Source organism: Pristiophorus japonicus, chromosome 3, assembly GCF_044704955.1.
Source record: "Pristiophorus japonicus isolate sPriJap1 chromosome 3, sPriJap1.hap1, whole genome shotgun sequence".
In the NCBI taxonomy this organism is placed as follows: Eukaryota; Metazoa; Chordata; class Chondrichthyes; family Pristiophoridae; genus Pristiophorus; species Pristiophorus japonicus.
In genome coordinates this window covers 159508888-159528656 of record NC_091979.1, presented here as the reverse complement: position 1 = coordinate 159528656, position 19769 = coordinate 159508888, and the positions used below count along the sequence as shown (strand labels likewise).

Genomic DNA, 19769 nt, shown 5'->3' with positions numbered 1-19769 from the left:
CCCGCACAAGAAATTGAAGTGCAAAATCAAAGCGCATGGTATTGGGGGTAATGTACTAATGTGGATAGAGAACTGGTTGGCAGACAGGAAGCAGAGAGTCGGGACAAACAGGTCCTTTTCAGAATGGCAGGCAGTGACTAGTGGAGTGCCGCAGGGCTCAGTGCTGGGACCCCAGCTCTTTACAATATACATTAACGCTTTAGATGAACGAATTGAGTGTAATATCTCCAAGTTTGCAGATGACACTAAACTGGGTGGCTGTGAGCTGTGAGCTGTGAGGTGTGAGCTGTGAGGAGGACGCTAAGAGGCTGCAGGGTAACTTTGGAAAGGTTAGGTGAGTGGACAAATGCATGGCAGATTCAGTATAATGTGGATAAATGTGAGGTTATCCATTTTGGGGGCAAAAACACGAAGGCAGAATATTATCTGAATGGCGGCAGATTAGGAAAAGGGGAGGTGCAATGAGATCTGGGTGTCATGGTTCATCAGTCATTGAAAGTTGGCATGCAGGTACAGCAGGCGGTGAAAAAGGCAAATGGTATGTTGGCCTTCATAGTTAGGGGATTTGAGCATAGGAGCAGGGAGATCTTACTGCAGTTGTACAGGGCCTTAGTGAGGCCTCACCTGGAATATTGTGTTCAGTTTTGGTCTCCTAATCTGAGGAAGGACGTTCTTGCTATTGAGGGAGGGCAGCGAAGGTTCACCAGACTGATTCCAGGGATGGCTGGACTGTCATATGAGGAGAGGCTGGATCAACTGGGCCTTTATTCACTGGAGTTTAGAAGGATGAGAGGGGATCTCATAGAAACATATAAGATTCTGACGGGACTGGACAGGTTAGATGCGAGAAGAATTTTCCCGAAGTTGGGGAAGTCCAGAACCAGGGGACATAGTCTTAGGATAAGAGGTAGGTCATTTAGGACTTAGTTGAGGAGAAACTTCTTCACTAAGAAGTTAACCTGTGGAATTCCCTGCCGCAGAGAGTTGTTGATGCCAGTTCATTGGATATATTCAAGAGGGAGTTCGATATGGCCCTTACGGCTAAGGGGATCAAGGGGTATGGAGAGAAAGCAGGAAAGGGATACTAAGGGAATGATCAGCCATGATCTTATTGAATGGCGGTGCAGGCTCGAAGGGCCGAATGGCCTACTCTGTTTCTGCAGGGATAAACATTACTTTGCAGACATAGAAAAGGCAAAGGGGGTGTAGCCTTTTGTGAATGAGAAGTTGATTATAGCAGAGATAGGCCTATCTATTCTGAGGACAGATAAGGTGAGAACCCTGTGGATATGGATGAGCTGCATGAGGGGGAAGAAACTAACCATGATGCAAGACACAATTTACATTGCTACTTCGAACAATTGGTCCAGGAACCTACATGAACAGAGGTGGTATTGGACCTGATATTAACAACGATGAGATGGTCGAGCAGGTCAGAGTCAGAGAATACCTTGGCAATAGCAAGTGGTGTTATAAGGCTTAAGATGGAAAAGTAAGAGTACACTAAGAATATTTAACTTTAGAAAGGCGGATTTTAAGATAATGAGGGGTGAGCTGAAGGAACTGGCCTGGACAGTATTGTTGGAGAAGAAAAGGATGGAAGAAAAGTGAACCATATTTAGAAATTAAAACAGAAAATGCTACAAACACTCAACATGACAGTGAGCTTCTGTGGAAGGAACAGACTAGTTAATGTTTCAGGAATTAATCTTTCATCAGAACTGGAACAAATGGTGTGAACTGCATTTAAAACGGACTAGAACCATCTGTTTTCAGTGTAAACACTATCGGCCATTTTACTTCTTTGTGGGTGTAGATGTGTTGCTTTCCCTTCCTTCTCCTTTGTCATGTTCCTTTTTAAATGCCAGCCATGTCATTTTCCCCAGTTCTGATGAAGAGTCTACACCTGAGTGATTCCAGCATCTTCTGTTTTTTGTTTCTGATATACAGCATCTACAGTTTTATTGCTTTTTATTGATCCTGGTATGTACAGGTACTATGCACAGCAGGCTGAACAGAATTTTAACAGAGGGAAAAGACCAATTTGAGCAACAATGAAAATAATGTGGTGACTAAGGACAAAAAAGAAATTGTACCTAAAGTATTAAGCAAGGGCTGGCACAGTGGATCAAGACAAATATAAAAACCGAGGTATTGACGTTTACGAAACTAGTCAAGAGGTAAAGCAGAAAGTGAGGTTTGTATAGTGGGGAAATATTAAAAGAAATCTCAAGTATTTCTATGAATAGATTTGCTTCAAGCAGGTAAAAATGGAAATGTAGGATCCATTGAAAGATCTCGAAGGTGACATAAGGTCAACTGACCAATGCATGGCACACATACAACATTAACTCCTGACTGTGTCCATGGTGGAGACTATGGGCAGACCCTCCAGCACAGAAATTGAATTTTGGGGTGAGATGGAGTATTGAAAGAAATACAAATGGACGATAAGGCAGTTATTCGTGGCTGGCAAAGTCAAAATGAAACAAGGCAATGGGTCCTGATGGACTTTATACAAAAGTACTTATCAAGTGGCCAATTAAATTCGTCAGGTATTTGACAGTATCTTTAGGGAATAATTAGAAATGGGAACAGTGCTCAAGGATTAGAAAGTAGTTAATATAACATCAGTTATTAAAAGGGGACATAGGAACACGCCAGGACACTACAGGCCAATAAGTCTAATATCTGCTATGGGTAAAGTATTATAAGACATCCTGAAAGAGGAGATAATGAAACATCTAGATAGGTATAGTATGCTAAATGTTCCACACGCATCTTCATTTAGAATATAAAAAATCACTGAAAACATGTTACTGTTCGAAGTCCTAAAATCAAACCTTGCAATCCCCTAACTTAATTGCATGATGCACCTGTGTTTTTTTTTCCTTTGCAGATTCCAGTTGATGGGCCCACTCCAGAAAGCCGCCATTCCCACAGTGCCTGTATATGGAAGGGTGGTGTGCTGATTGCTGGAGGATTAGGAACAGGCCAGATCCCTTTAGGATCCATTTTCCATCTTAGACCAGCCTTATCTGGATTTATTTGGGAAAGGATAGAATTGGTTTCTTCTTTCATTGCACGGTAAATATCCTCAGTAGACAGAGTAGGTTGTTCCAACCAAGAGTTATCATTACAGTTCTTTGAGTCGCCTGTCAATCAATATGTTTAGATGATGGAGGAAGTTTAGTTTGTCTGCTCACTGTCAAATAGCCTAATTGTCGCAAGGTTTTTAATTTGTGACAATCAGTTTAGTCAAGAATAATGTAAAGATTATAATGTTGATTATACAATATTCATTGGGTGTGAAGCACCTGGGGAGATTTTTGTCATGTAATAACGTATTGTATAAATGCAGGTTTATTTATTTGCTTGTTGTGTGCATTCAAGTTGTGATTAATATTTTACTTTTAACTTTCTTATTATCTCTTTCAATTCTGTTTCAGTACGCAAAGTTGATAATTTTTTGCGCTCATCAAAGTGAAGGATAAATAGAATACATTTTTCAGTTTTGTCACCTGTTGTCATCATCAGGAACAGCATGGTTAAATGCAGAGTAAAGCTGCCTCTACTGTGAACTTGTGTGAATTTTTACACTTTAAGGAGCAGTCATCATCATTCACAGCTATATCCTGTAAAACGAAACACATTTTACAATAAACCTTCGGATTAAATAATGTACTGTAGCTTGGGGAAACTGAAAAGGTCATTTTGGTACACTTGGGCCCTGATTTTAACTCCAGCAGGATTTTGGTGGGTGGGTGGAGAGGTGAGTCGGCTATTTTAACTCCCCGGCCTCATTAACGAGCCAGGAATACAATTCCTAGGCCCAGAACGGATGGGAATTGGCCAGTAGCTGGCCTCTGGAATCGTGGGCAGCCCATGACCGCCCGCCAGCACTTGAGTAAGTGTGGGGAAGGGGGTTCTGGGAAGGAAGAGGCAGGGTAGTTTGATCAGGAAACCAAGGGGAAGTCCTGCTGCTCTTGGTTCCACAAAGGAAGGTAAGAAATTTACCTGTTCGAGCCTCTTCATCTTTCCAGCTGGTCTTCCACGCTCAGGCCTGAGTGAAAATTGCAGTCGGGGCCTGATGACATCAGCAGACCCTGATCTGCATATTTTAAAGAATGACACCGCCGGCTTTGGGCGGGCGGCAGGGTCCAGGGGACTTGAGGGAGAGTAGGGTTAAAATTGCCTCTCGGAGTTTGATCATTTACAATTACTTTTCAGATACTCGCACACAGCCCATATTCTTCATGATAATCTTCTTTTACTGGGAGGAGTGTCAATCCACTCTGATTCAATCCCTGAAGTAACTCTTATTGACCTAAAAACAGGACAGAGTTTTGACTACTGCATTGACACAGTAAGTAATAACTGTTCAAGCATTGTATTAGATGAGAACAAAATGCATCTTTGGAACTTGGTTCAAGAATTTGTCTCGCCAGCTAATTTTAGTCATTTTGTTAACCATCAACAACATAGCTTGTAAGCAAGTTTCACTACACAGCTGCCTAGTTGTTTCAACTTCAAAGAAGCACACTCCATAAAGTCTTCTGAAATGTCACTGATCCCACATAACTGGTGACATGGGAGTATAGTTTCTACTAGTGGCAAATATGAATGAAAAGGTTAGGCTTCCTTTTTTATACTTATGCTGATTTTTTCATTCACATTAGCGGCTGGAGAAAAATACGTCCGATGGTTATCTCCATCTCTTCTGTATCTGTCACAAATTTACAACGCCATTTTTAATTTGGTGCTTAATTAAGATATTCTTTGCCTTGGAAACTCAGAAATCAAGAGTGGAAATTGAGGCAAAGGTCTAGGTTTCTTTTCCTGAGATTAGTATTGAAGAGTATTGGCAAAGTAAGATGGGAGATCAGTGTGTTGTCAATAGCCTGTCACACTTCGCTTACAATTGTTGACTAGTATCACTAAATGCAAAGAGGAATGTGGCTATATTCTCTTGGATATATCAGTTTTGAATATATATCCATTTCAGAATAAATTATCACTGGAGGAAAAAAAGCAAGAACTATGCATTCGGATTATGTGCCAGAAAAACTTTGATATATTTTCCAATAAGCACAATAATTATACAGATCAACTGATCCTTTTTTTTAAAGTAGTAATTTTAATTAAAAATTTTCAGAATGATTTTGAGGAATATGAATAGGGTAAATATTTGCATTTTGACTTGCTATTAAATGCTAGTCAATCTTCCATGGTATTGCTCGTGGTACGTTAGAGGGTATATTCTTTTGTCATTCCCATGACTACATAAGCAGCCCTCCCTTAACAGAAGTTGCTGTGCGCTTGCAGCGGCATGAAAGCTAAGTAAACAAAAAATTAGAACCTCTTTAAAATTATGGAAGTTAAAAAAGGCAATTTGTTAACGACGCTTATCAAGGAAATATGATATATTTGTACGGAATAATCACTTTGAGTGCTTCTAAAGGTTCAGTGTTAGTTTATCCAGTATGAAAATTGGTAGCCCCAAGGGGAAAGGAAGGGTGTTGGTATTTATACGGAGGCAGGGAAGTGGGTCAGGCAGTCAGGAAATGGGGGAGAGGTCAGAGGTTGAAGGTGATGTGGGGAGCACAAGACCCAAGGTGGTAGGCTCAGCCACTAGTGGATAAGTTGTTCTGCCAGGCCCGGAATCAGGCATCTGAAAAATTATGCAGTCCAGAGTGCCCTAAGGATTGTTGTTTAATCAAATGAAAATTAGATGGGTTTAAAAAAAAAGGCAATCACACATGAGCAACTCTTGCCACAGAGGCTTGCAACCACAGTGTGACAGCCAAATGGACTTCCATTATAAATGTTGACCACAGATTTGACATAAGACATTACTCACGACACAAGTAGTAAGGGTAATATGGAGAGAAACTGCATCATATGCAAGTCTTTCAATATAGTTTAGATATTCAGACAAATTGTTAATTATTTCCGCCTTGCTTGCAGGACCTTGTGAAGTGGCCTCTAATGTTGCACAATCACAGTAGTGTGTTGTTAGTGAAGGAGCGCCAAGTGCTGGTTGTAGGAGGAGGAGGGAACTGCTTCTCATTTGGAACTCATCTGAATCACCAACCAGTTCTGCTGCAGCTACCTGAAATCAGATGAACCAGCACACCTAGAGGCACAACGGGTCGCTAGAGTACAATCAAAGACTTCATTAGTGAAATATTACCTCTCTCGGAAATCTTTGAAGCCATGAACCCAACAGCTGGTTCTGTTGAATTTTGATGAAAGCTTCATGTAAAATAATGTGAACTTAAGCGTCTGTGATCTTGACAAACATTATCAGTCATTACCAGCAAAATGTACATTATTGCATTTTTATCATTGCTTTTATATATTTATCCATTTTTTTAGGGATCAATGCAAATTTCAAATGTAAAAGTTATTTTTGGGTTAACAAAATGGAAATACAATTTGGAGTTGCACTGAGTATTAGGAAGTGAATTTCCCCATAATCATTTCAGAATTGCCACCAGGAGAGCTGCAATCTGAACACTCACCCTATCCCCACAAGGGTTGTGAAACAATAAGTCAACCTGTAATTGGCTCAGTTTGCAGGTAGTTGAAAGGTAGCATTTGCCCAGGAACAGTGAAATGACGGGAGGAGCTAAAATAGTGGGAATAAAATTTATTTGAAAATGTTGTTGGTCTTATACTTTGCAGCCATTTCCCATTTCCATATTCCCAGAAGTAATGCTTTTTCACAAAATAGAACCACCTGGTAGTATAGTGGAGATGGAGATTTCGGTTTCATAATTTAATAGATGAATGTGTCCAATTCACCCAACAGGAACACGCTTACAAACTGCTAGCCAAGATTTAATTAATGCAACACATTTTTGTGTCTCATTGTACAACTCACCAAGGAGAATCAAGATATCTCAATTTTATACGTTAAAGAAATCAGTGTTATCTAAGAGAGCGTTTTGGTCCTGAAGACCATACAGCTCAAACAGGGTTACTGATATTTCAGTCTGTAATTGGCTCAGTTAATCTTGGACACCAACCCTTTTCAGGAACCTTTTTCCCCTTCACTTAGCTGTATTTGCTACTCATGATGCAGTCTCCTCTACATTGGGGAGACCAAATGCAGATTGGGTGACCTCTTTACAGAATACCTTCGTTCAGCCTGTAAGCGTGATCCTAAGCTTCCGGTCACCTGTCAGTTTTATTCTTCATTCCACTCCCACTCTGACCTCTCTGTCCTCGGCCTCTTATACTGTTCCAACGAAGTTCAACGTAAGCTCGAGGAACAGCACCTTATCTTTCAGTTAGGCACTTTACAGCCTTCTGGACTCAACATCAAGTTCAACAATTTCAGACCATAACCTCTGCCCCTATTTTTTCACATGGCAACTGCTGATGATTCTGCCATTCCCATTTATACCTCTTCTAGACTCATCTTTTGTTTCTTTACTTGTCCCATTACCATTTCCTTTTGCCATGCACCATCTCTTGACTCTTAATCTCTTCTGCCTTCTACCCTATCACAGACCTTCCCTTTTGTTCTTTCCTCCTCTTCCCCCCCCCCCCCCCCCCTTTCCCTGCCCCTGCTTAAAATCTTAACTTTTTCCAGTTCTGACGAAAGGTCATCAACCTGAAACGTTAACTCTTACTCCACAGATGTTGCTTGACCTGCTGAGTATTTCCAGCATTTTCTGCTTTTGTTTCAGATTTCCAGCATATGCAGTATTTTGCTTTTGTGTTACTGATATTTTGCTCTTCACAAAAGTGAAAATGTTTTGGAAACTAATCAAACTTGGTATTTTATTTTTCTGTCCTATACCTCAAAGTGAGGTGCAATGCATTGGTTAGTTTGTCTACAAATACATTAACTTGAGAAATTTATGGCAGATTCAACCACACTTTGGTACATCCATTTGAGGGATGGATGCCCTCAGTGAGCTAGATCTATGGTGTCATGATAATCTTACATTTCAGACATCCCATCTGCTTTAAGTGCCCTTTTTAATTGGAAGTTAGCACGACAGAATAATTTTTCTTCATAATGTAATATTTATACATTGATAGTATAGTATGGATATACGATTCCACCAGGCTTGATTGACTTGCGCGATTGAAGTGTGTGTAGGGCCTGTGTCTATGATAAAAAATGTGTAGTCATTTAAGTGAGAAGTTTGTCTTTGAACTACTTTCACATTTGATGGTGTTTTGTTACCATATTTGAAGTATTTTCTAAGCTAAAATGAACATTTTACATTCTTACTTGAGTCTCGAGGCTTGGTCATTGGCACCGGTGTAATATGTGGCAGTTTGAGCTGGTGGATATGAGCTAAAGAATTTCATAAATGAACTATGATGCTCCTCAAGCAAATGCCGACAACTTTTAAAAAAATAAACACTGACTGACTTGACACTGATTTATGGAAAGGGCACTTTTTAAAACCCAAATACTTTCTTATCTGTGGGAATTGTATTAAGTTGTAATTTACCATAGTATATATACCCATAATTGTAAATTCCTAATTGATGTAAAATGTTGCCCAATTTGTAGATATCCAGATGCAAATATAATTGAGAGTCTCACATTACAGTAAGTTACTACATTCACAGTCTTTTAGACATTTTCTTGGATGTGTGATCAATAATTATATGTTTGCTGATAATATGTAACATATTACAAGCAAAGCCACATTTTAAAAAAGACAAGTTTTGATACAGATGCATGTAATGATTAAATTTGCAGAGCAATTGAAAACAACAACTTCTGGTCACCAGTTGAAAGAGTTGACTTGGAAAAAAAATCTACATAATCGGGGTTATGTTGAAGCAGTTGAACTTGTTCAGGATGTTGATCTCATTAAGTATGTCAGCTAGTGGCTCAGTTGATAGCATCCTTGCCTCTGAGTCAGAAGATTGTGGGTTCAAGATTCCACTCCAGAGATTTGAGCACAAAAATCTAGGCTGATACACCAGTGCAGTGCCGTCTTTTGGATGAGACGTTAAACCGAGGCCCCGTCTACTTTCTCAGAAGGGTGTAAAAGATCCCATAGCACTATTTCAAAGAAGAGTAGTGGAGTTATTCCTGGTGTCCTGGCCAATATTTATCCCTCAATCAATATCGCTAAAAACAGTTTATCTGGTCATTATCACATTGCTGTTTGTAGGACTTTGCTGTGTATAAATTGGCTGCCACGTTTCCTACATTACAACAGTGACTACACTCCAAAAGTACTTAATTGGCTGTAAAGCAATTTGGGATGTCCAGTGGTCGTGAAAGGCGCTATATAAATGCAAGTCTTTCTAATAAAACTGCATTGCACCTGATGGAGATGATGATCCTGTTTGGCGAACAGCTTAGGGGCATGTTGAACCAATACAATTCCTCTTACAGTAGGTGTGAGTGAGTTATCGTCAAAAAAATCAGATCAATATTTTAATTTCTCTGAGGGGTATCAATGTGAAAGGCTGAGAGATTTCTCCAGAAATACCTGAAATTACTGTTTTGTTAAGTTCTGCTCAGACACTTATTCACCACATTTTTCCAAAAGGGGAGAGCAGTTTTGTTGAGACCCACCTGACTCCTGGCAAACACACCAATTGAATTTGGAATGAATAAGTTATCACTTCCTCCCACAGAGTGCTCAAATATGTGGAATGGCCCAATCGATCCACTGGACATTGCCCTTTCCAGTAGATCCAAACACTAGGAATATAATAGTCATGGGTTGTACTAGCACGGTTCCTAAGTGTGTTTCCATTCAATTCCAACTGCCATGTTTTCCTTGCCCCACACCCCTTTATATATTAGCCTGGATTATAAATCTGGAAAATCTTATTTATCAGCACTACCAAGAGGCTGCCTGCTACTCGTAAAGGCTTCTGGAGCATGTCTAGAGTTCTGCAAGGATAATGTAACTCAGAAGGATCTACTGACTTTTGTAGAGGCATAAATAAATGAAAGAAGGATTTCTCATCATTCCTGGACCAATTACTTCTTTTCCCATTGAGTCCTTGTAGGATTGATGCCACAGTGGGTGTCATCAACCACAGTCCCATTTGACTATCTGATAACGGCTCTTCCATGATATAGTTGGGATGGAGGAAAACCAAGAATTTTTCAATTGGAGGATTAGCTGCAAGCTAGCCAAACACCTAGTTTTCTGACGAGAAAAGTGCCAGCTGTGGCTCAGTGATAGCACTCACGCCTCTAATTACAGTGTGTGATCAGTTGATGATCAATTTAACTCATGTTGTCCATGGGATGTGCATGATGGCAAGTCCACAGTTATTTCCCCTTCTAATACTCCAGCAAATGTGGTGGGCCTCCTTGAACTGCTGTGTCCTTGTCATAATGGTGCTCCCAATATGTTAAGCATATGTATATCAGGATACAATTCAGTCAAAGCTTGCGGAAGATAAGTGAATTAATCTAAAGCATAGCAGCATATTGTATTCCTGGTAGTGGATGCTTGTATCATAAGTTTAAAACAAAAATTAAATTAAATGAGTTGGGAAAACACAATTTCATGCAGCTTAGGCATAAGTAGACCAAAGCTAAATGTCTCATAAAACTGACCCTCGTGATTATAGGGAGCACAGGACGACGTCGTAAGATTGTAGAGGTACAAGAGCGCAAGTTACAGCCAGAGCTTAAGCAGAAATGGTTAACTCTCTATTTCAATTTCTATTTACAAGTGACATAGTTCCAGATAATGAATTCCACAGGCAGAAAAACATTGAAGCTTTGCCACTGGCAGTCTAGATTTTTTTGGAAGATTGAAATATGATTACCCAATCATTGATTTCATTCTTAATAAATAAAAAGCACATAACTTAATTCAGAGAAAACGTTTTTAATTTGAGTCAATATAATAGTTTCATATTTTTCCTTTTTAATTTCAATAAAACCCATCATCACTAATGCAGGCTGCTGATCCTTATAACACTGCTTAACTAGGCACTTATTTAGCAGTTATCATGAAATGCACTTTTAAGCATTAAGAGTCATAACGTAAATTAGTATATTGGTTTAGTTCAGTTATGCTCCAAGGAGCAAACACTTGAAGGGGTCCGTTTGTTTCCACTAGTTATATCAGGGCAATCAGAATTTTAAACATAAGTGTGGTGCGCCCAAAACCACTTACAGTCGTCATTTCCACGATCTTTTACACTGGTGCACGATTCAATTTGCCTGAATCAGGCCCCGCTCACAAAACTGGGCACACGCCCCAGGTCAAAATTGCGAGATTCCGCTGATTGGACTGGTTCGGGAGGCTCTTCAAATTGCGCTCATTTTCTCAGGCACAAAGACATTAGTAGGCGTGTTTTATACGTTTTTCATTTTTTTTAAATACTTAATTTACTAACTGACTAGTGTACACCAATTAAACTATTAAATGGTTCAGTAGTTTTTTTAAGTCATTTTCGGTGATGTTAAATCAGATTACTCCCAGGTGGAGGACTGGACATTCTTATTAAAAATGCTTATTTTTTGTGATAACCACATTTTCAGCTGTATAAATAAAATGCACCAGGTTACACACTTAAATACATTGAGGAATTTTTAATGTAAAGAAAAAAAAGAAACAATAATTCCATTGCGCTGGTTCATGGAAGATTTTGTTTTTGATTATGCAAATAAATGTTAGCGTAACCTAACCAAGTGCAATTTCACGCGCATTTTGAGTGCAACAAGTCGAAAACTCGACCCTTACATGTTGAGCAAACTTTCCTCTGAGATAGACATAATAATGTCATTTATTAATGCTATTTAAATGTTTAGAATCAAATTAATAAATTGAAACCTGCAAAAAGTGCACTGCTTGCTTAGTTACTCAATGATGCGCTGGAAGGACTGCACTGTTGAGGTGGTTGCTCCCCAATCTGCAGCTTTCCGGTATACACCCTTCTCGAGGAGGTACTGCCTTCCACGGTAATTTGGATGTTCATAGAAAACCCATGCACCATCCAGGACACTGCAGGAGTCAATATCTTGAATGTGGAATTGTTCAAAGACAGATGGACAGTCGTCTGTATACTCTATTGTTTGAGTTTCATAATCGCCCTTATTGCAGATTCTGATCTTGTAATTGCCTGTGCTGGTCTGTAAAACACAAAGCATGTATTCCTGAAGACAATGGTATTAATTCACGAGTAAACGCCTCAATTTTGTTCTGCTAATTTTCTCCGCTTCTCTCTTCAAGGCAAAGACTCCCGACTAGAGTATGGCCCTATGGTGCTCGCCCAAGTACCATTGTTTTGTAAGCTTAGAGTATGTCAATTGGTTATTTAATCATAACACAGCCTGATCTTGTCCTCTTCCAACATCCACACATTTCCAGCAGGAATGTATAGCAATCAGGAGCAGAAATCTTGTTGACTTCCTCCTTACTTATTCAGGAGCACTGAGATGGACTGTAGAACCTCTACTGCTGCCCTGGCTAACTCAAATCAGCGAGCTCAGTACAGACTGGAATATTATCTTACTCCTTACTGGTCTGTACAGTCTATCGATTCACCAATGCTGTTGGGAGAGCAAGCTCGCATTTCCAAAACTACTACTAATTATAATGTTTTATGCAAAAATAGGGCACTCCAAACGGTATTAAACTAAACCAATTTTCCTTATGCTTCGATCAGCTCTCAGACACATATGTAAAATTTGATTAAATCTGGAAACGTTTTATATTGGTTTATATGCTATTCCCCCATTTCACTTTTTTTAAATAACTTATTTATTGAATTATAAGTAGTGTTCATTCAAATTGCTGAAATAGTATTTAATGTCTATGCAAATAAATATGTTCTATCAAGTATATAAATATTAAAAACGTGTGTGTTACTGATATTTTATTCTAACCGTGTATTATAATGGAGGAAGAGGCAAATATCACAGCTATAGTACTGTAATGCTGAATGTAATTATATAATTATGTGTCATTCATTGTTTGCATAGTTATGCAGAGTCAACAGTATACTCTAGTTTTTGACATAGATCTTAACCAGCCTGCTGTTAAAAACATAGGTTCAAATGTTCAGAAATTGCATACAACAAAAATAAACTTACTTGTTGGATCCTGTGGCATGAAGCAATATGATCATTGAATCCCATCCAGCGCTTATAGTCTGGATATTCACCCTTGGTAAGAACATACAAGTATCCTGTAAAGTTAGGCCGTTCGTACACTGCCCAGGCCCCGCTCTCAACTTTGATTGCGTTACAACGGGATAGGGAGGTGTGAAAATCTGAGCAATCGCAGTCACATTCATAACGGCGGCCCAGAAAATTCCTCTCTTCGTAGAAAGTAATCTACAATTAAGGGAAAAAATAAATTTGTGTTATTGATACATTTTTGAAATTTAAGGTAGTTATTTTTTTCTTCCATTTCCATGATTAGCAACAGTTTCTCAATAAATTAACATTGGTCAGCCTTTTATAGTTCCTCCCAACATACGGTGTCTAAATATAAAAATAATTGACTGCCAAAATCTTCACCTGTTACTAAATAAGCTTTACAGCAATGAATCTGATACAATGCTTCACATCTCGTTGCAGTTGTAGCACCATAAGATCAAAAGGATGATAGATTATAGAATCATACAGCACAGAATGAGGCCATTCAGCCCATCGGGCCTGTGCCGGCTCTTTGAAAGAGTTATCCAATTAGCCCCACCCCCTGCTCTTTCCCCAACATCCTGCAAATTGGTTTTTTTTAAGTATCTATCCACTTCTCTTTTGAAAATTACTACTGAATCCGTTTCCACCACCCTTTTAGGTCATACAATCATAGAATGATACAGCACAGAAGGAGGCCATTCGGCCCCTGGAGCCTGTGGCAGCGCTTTGAAAGACCTATTCAATTAGTCACACTCTCCTGCTCTTTCCCCATTGCCCAGCAAAATTTTCCTTTTCTGGTACCATGTTTCCTACATTACAATAGTGATTACACTCCAAAAGTACTTCATTGGCTATAAAGCACTTTGAGACGTCTGGTGGTCATGAAAGGCACTATATAAATCCAAGTCTTTCTTTTACTTACCCAATTCACTTTTGAAAGTTATTATTGAATCTGCTTCCACCACCCTTTAAGAAGTGCATTCTCGATCATAACAACTCGTTGCGTAAAAATATTTTTCCTTATGGCACCTTTCGTTCTTTTTGCCAATTTCCTTAAATCTGTGTCATCTGGTTACCGACCCTTCTGTCCCTAGAAATGGTTTCTCCTTATTTACTCTTTCAAAACCCTTCAACAATCTCCCCTTAACCTTTTCTGTTCTAAAGAGAACAACCCCAGTGTCTCTAGTTTCTCCACATAACTGAAGTCATTCATCCCTGGTATCATTTTAGTAAATCTCTGTACACTCTCTAAGGACTTGACATCCTTTCTAAAGTGTGGTGCCCAGAACTGTTCAACTGGGGCTGAACTAATGTTTTATGAAGGTTTAATGTAACTTCCTTGCTTTTGTACTCTATGCCTCTGTTTATAAAATCAAGGATCCCATATGTCTTTTTAACAGCCTTCTCAACTATTCATGCCACCTTCAAAGACTTGTGCGTGTATAGGTTTCTCTGTTCCTGCACCCCCTTTAAAAGTGTACCGTTTAGTTCATATTGCCTTGCCTCATTCTTCCTACCAAATGAATCACTTCTCTGCGTTAAGTTACATCTGCCATATGCCTGCCCATTTCACCAGTCTATGTTCTCCTGAAGTCTGTTACTATCCTCCTCATTGTTTACTACATTTCTGAGTTTTGTGTCATCTGCAAACTTTGAAATTATGTCCTGTATACCTAATTCTAGGTCATTAATATATATAAAAAGAGCTGTGCTCCCAACACTAACCCCTGGAGGACACCACGGCACACTTCCCATCAGTCTGAAAAACAACCGTTCAACACTATTCTGTGCTTTCTGTCCCTTAGCCAATTTCGTATCCATGCAGCCACTGCCCCTTTAATCCCATCGGCTTCACCTTTGTTAACAAGTCTATTATGCGGTACTTTATCAAACGCCTTTTGAAATTGCATATACACAACATGCATCACATTATCCTCATCCACCCTCTCCGTTACAACTTGCTGTTTAAAAAAAAACCTCTAAGGAGAATAATCCCAGTTTCTCTAGGCTCTCCACATAACGGAATTTCCTCATTCCTCGAACCATTCTGGTAATTCTCCTCTGCATCCTCTCCAAGGCTTTTGACATTCTTTCTAAAGTGCCCAGAATTGGACACAATGCTCTCGCTGAGGTTTATCCAGTGATTTATAAAGATTTCCCATCACTTCCTTGCATTTATACTCTCTGCCACTTTTATAAAGCCAAGAATCTCATATGCTTTTTTAACAGCTTTATCAGCTTGCCATGCCACTTTCAGAAATCTGTGTATGTGAACCCCCAGGTCACTTTGTTCTAAAAGAAAATAAAGACTTGCATTTCTATAGCACCTTTCACAACCTCCTTTTGAAGTGTAGTCACTGCTGTAATGTAGGAAATGCGGCAGCCAAGTTGTGCACAGCAAGCTCCCACAAACAACTATGTGCTTATGACCAGATTGCTTAATTTAGTGATCATGGTTGAGGAATAAATGTTAGCCAGGGCACTGGGGAAAACTCCACTGCTCTTCTTCAAAACTGTGCAATGGGATCTTTTACACCCACTTGAGAGGACAGACGTGTCACTGGAAAAAAACGTTCTATCTCAAAACAATGTGTGTCAAATCCATACAATGGTTTGTCAAAGCTTTCAACAGAGAAAATATATACCTAGCCTGTGTGGAAATGAAAGAAAGACTTGTATTTATATAGCACCTTTCATGACCACCTGACATATCAAAGCGATTTACAGCCAATTAAGTACTTTGGGAATGTAGTCACTGTTATAATGTAGGAAATGCAGCAGCCAATTTGCACACAAGCTTGCTCCCACAAACAGCAATGTGATACTGACCAGATAATTTTTTTTTGTTATATTGAATGAGGGATAAATATTCAGTGTAACTATTTGTACTGCACTTTTTTTGACAGACATGCATCTGTCCAGCCCCATCCCCTGTCAAACTCCACCCCCAAACCCTCCCGGCCCTGAATCATTCCCTCCACGTGGTGCTGAGAAGCAGGCCCTGAGGCTCGAGACTCCACTCATGCCCCGATTCTCTTTGCCCGCTCAGGCCCTGGCCCCGATTCTCTCTTCCCCCGACTCTCTTCACCCGTTCAGGCCCTGGCCTCGACTCTCTCTCCCCACCGACTCTCTCCCCACCGACTCTCTCCCCCCTGCCAACTCTCTGTCCCCCAACTCTCTGCCCCCCGACTCTGCCCCCCGAATCTCTTGCCCCATTTAGATGCTGGCCCCGACTTTCTCCCCCACTCCAACCCCTCTCGGGGCTGAGAGGGCCCATGGCCAGCTGAGAGTGGCGGCGGGGGCATAGGGCCAAGAGCGGCGGTTGTGGGCAGAGAAGCAGCGGGGGGCTGAGAGGGGGGTGGAAGACTGGGGGAGGGAGAGAGAGAGGCTGGGGGCGAGAGAGTGAGGCTTAGGGGAGAGAGAGAGACTGGGGAGGGAGAGCAAGAGGCTGGGGGAGAGAGACAGAGGTTGAGGCGAGAGTGAAACTGGGGGCGAGAGAGGCCGGGTTGGGGGGGGGTGGAGAGTGAGAGAGACTGGAGAGAGAGAGAGGCTTGGGGGAGAGAGAGAGAGGCTGGGAGAGAGAGAGACTGGGGAGAGAGAGAGGCTGGGGGAGAGAAAGAGAGGGGCTGTGGGGGGGAAGAGAGAGAGGCTGGGGGGAGAGAGAGACTGGGAGAGAGAGAGGCTGGGGGAAGAGTGAGAGAGACTGGGGGAGAGAGAGACTGGTGAAGGGGGGGATCGGAGGGGAGAGAGGGAACTCAGGGAAGACAGATCACATTCTGCTAACCCCCTACAAGGGTCATCATTGGAGTGGATGAAATCCAGAAGTCACGACACTGTCAATATTCACTTCATACCCAATAAACCTGTTAACAATCCATACACAATGCCTGCCCCATCTATGGTGGGGTGCGGAGGATGCACTTGCACTGGGGTAAAGCACTTTGGCTGGGGGAGGCATGTACTTGCGCTGGGATATGGGGCTTCGGCTGGGGGGAGGGATGTACTTGGACTGAGGTAAGGCACTTCGGCTGGGGGAGGAATGCACTTGGACTGGGGTACAGGACTTTGGCTGACCCTTGCTCTCTTCTGGGGAGCTCTGTCTTCTGTTGCTTCAGGAAGTCAAAGTGGATCGAGTTACAATTTGCAAAGTCAGTGAGACCTCGAGATGGGCGGTTCCAGTTGCACGTTCTTGTGAAACTTCAGGATGTGGCTTATCCTTCAAGGGGACCAATCATAGACAAAGGATGGAGGATGATTGCAGTACAAATAAGCGCATCCATAAATATTGGCTAGGACACGAGGGATAACTCCCCTGCTCTTCTTCAAAATAGTGCCGTGGGATCTTTTATATCCACCTGAGAGAGCAGACGAGACCTCAGTTTAATATCTCAAATAAGGCACCTCCGACAGTGCAACACGCCCTCAGCACTGCACTGGAGTGTCAGCCTAGATTTTTTTTTGTCATCAAATACCTGGAGTGGGACTTGAACCTATAACCTTCTGACTCAAAAGCGATAGTGCTGCCTTCTGAGCCACAGCTGACACTTGAATGGAGAGGTGCTTCTCCGTTTTTCCTATTTCTGCAATTTCCATCTTTATGTTTCCTTCTCCCCCCCGCCCCCCTTACAGACACTCGCTCATGCTTGGCTACACGGGGCAGATTGGGGGTTTCAATGTTTGTAAGCCTGATTCACACTGGTGAGCTGAGAAATAACTGTTATATACACCTCAGGTTTCAGAAATAAAATAATACATTTTTTTTGGAGCAACTGGTTTAGGTACTTGTCAGATTGCCCTGGTTCGATACTGTAAGGCATATGGCACCCCTGTCTCGTAACTAAACAAGAAGCTTATAAATCATAAAGAATGAGACAGTGAGAGACAGGGGCCCGAATAAGAAAGTCATGATAACGAGCAACCCCAATCATTGCCGCAGTATTTGGTACATTGAATCCTGACATCAAAGCAAAGATTGCTAATCCTACTTGTCATTCTTCATGTGAGTGTCAGCAGACTAATAATCTGAGCCTGAGGGGCATTCAATCGAACCCGATCGTGTCCTCCCCCAGTACGCGCTCTTTCCGACACGTTACTGGGATAGCCCGAGTATTGTCAAACACTGCTTTTAGTGCCAACACGCTGCATATTGTCACGGGACAAGAAAATAGCAGGCTGTCAGCTCTCTTATGTGATTATGGCACACCTAAGGACTAACAAAATGCATTGTACATAGTTTGTTTCATATACCACTAGGTCATCACAAAAACAACATATTTAAACACTGTGCAATTTCCTGCTAAACAACCTAAACCAAAAAAAAAATGAAATAAGCAAAGATATATTTCAGTCATACTTACTTTTCCCATCTTTGGAGTCCCCTTGCTAACAATTGCGCTATGAGAAACAAGGACACTGCTTTTATACGCTACAGGATTTACAGGACACAGACCTTTTGTCATGGAAATTAGATCAAAATATCGAGTCAGTCATTTCAAATCCAGGCAAGTTTTCTAGAAAAACTGATGAGATAATAAAATTACCAGAGCGTGAATTCCTCTGAATTGTTTGTTATGCCCGTTGGATTATTGTTGTGGATAAATTTACCAGCATTGCTGAGTCAGTTCAATAAAAACATGCAGACAATCAGGGATGAGAATAATTGGAGTAATTTGTTTCAATTAAGTTGCTGAACAAAAATAAAGCTCTGAACAGATGTTCTGGTGGCTATAGGTAAGCTCTGAAACTCCCAAGTTTGATCGCTGGTCTGTGCTGAGTTTCTCGACCTCAGCTGAAGCAAGAATTGGCCAAAGAACATAAGAACATAAGAAATAGGAGCAGGAGTAGGCCACCTGACCCCTCGAGCCTGCTCCACCATTCAATAAGATCATGAGAATCAATAAGATCTGATCATTGCCTCAGATACACTTCCCTGCCCGTTCCTCATAACCCTTCACTCCCTTATCGCTCAAAAATCTGTCTATCTCTGCCTTAAATATATTCAATTACCCAGCCTCCCCAGCACTCTGGGGCAGAGAATTCCACAGATTTACAACCCTCTGAGAGAAGAAATTCTCCTCATCTCAGTTTTAAATGTGCGACTCCTTATTCTAAATCTGTGCCCCCTAGTTCTAGATTCCCCAATGAGTGAAAACATCCTCTCTGCATCTACCTTGTCGAGCCCCCTCATTATCTTATATGTCTCAATAAGATCACCACTCATTCTTCTGAACTTCAATGAGTATAGGCCCAACCTACTCAACCTTTCTTCATAAGTCAACCTCTTCATCTCAGGAATCAACTGAGTGAACCTTCTCTGAACTGCCTCCAATGCAAGTATATCCTTCCTTAAATACGGAGACAGGTGCGGTCTCACCAATAACCTGTATAGTTGTAGCAGGACTTCTCTGCTTTATTTGCAATAAAGGCCAACATCCCATATTCCTTCCTGATTACTTGCTGTACCTGCATACTAACCTTTTGTGTTTCATGCACACGGACACCCAGGTCCCTCCGTACTGCAGCATTTGTAATTTTTCTCCCTTTAAATAATAATTTGCTTTTTTATTTTTTCTGCCAAAGTGGATAACCTCTCACTTTCCCAAATTATACTCCATCTGCCAAAATTTTGCCCATTCACTTAGCCTGTCTATATCCCTTTGCAGAT

The 19769-nt window shown here is 40.9% G+C and overlaps 2 protein-coding genes across 5 annotated transcripts in view; one reads left to right on the top strand and one right to left on the bottom strand.

The window, feature by feature from the left end:
• The window catches only part of lcmt2 (leucine carboxyl methyltransferase 2), a 51225-nt gene extending 42824 nt beyond the window's left edge, over positions 1–8401 (top strand). For all 4 annotated transcript variants that reach the window (XM_070875977.1, XM_070875976.1, XM_070875975.1 and 1 more), the window contains 3 exons: positions 2900–3087; positions 4231–4366; positions 5968–8401. In XM_070875977.1, coding sequence (XP_070732078.1) covers positions 2900–3087; positions 4231–4366; positions 5968–6126 — 483 coding nt within the window. In that variant the 3' untranslated portion in view covers positions 6127–8401. The remainder of the gene's footprint in view (positions 1–2899; positions 3088–4230; positions 4367–5967) is intronic.
• A 3417-nt stretch (positions 8402–11818) lies between these two features.
• Positions 11819–18471, bottom strand: LOC139259115 (gamma-crystallin S-like). The gene is made up of 3 exons (XM_070874835.1): positions 18463–18471; positions 13055–13297; positions 11819–12091 (listed from the first exon to the last, which is right to left on the bottom strand). Exons 1-3 carry the CDS (start codon positions 18469–18471, stop codon positions 11819–11821), a joined length of 525 nt encoding a protein of 174 aa, XP_070730936.1.
• Positions 18472–19769: the final 1298 nt, after the last annotated feature.

Excerpts from the sequence above, each read along its gene's own strand:
- LOC139259115 (XM_070874835.1), bottom strand. Across the intron at positions 12,092-13,054 it reads CATGCCACAGGATCCAACAA|ACCAGCACAGGCAATTACAA; the intron begins GTAAGTTTATTT and ends TGTGTTTTACAG.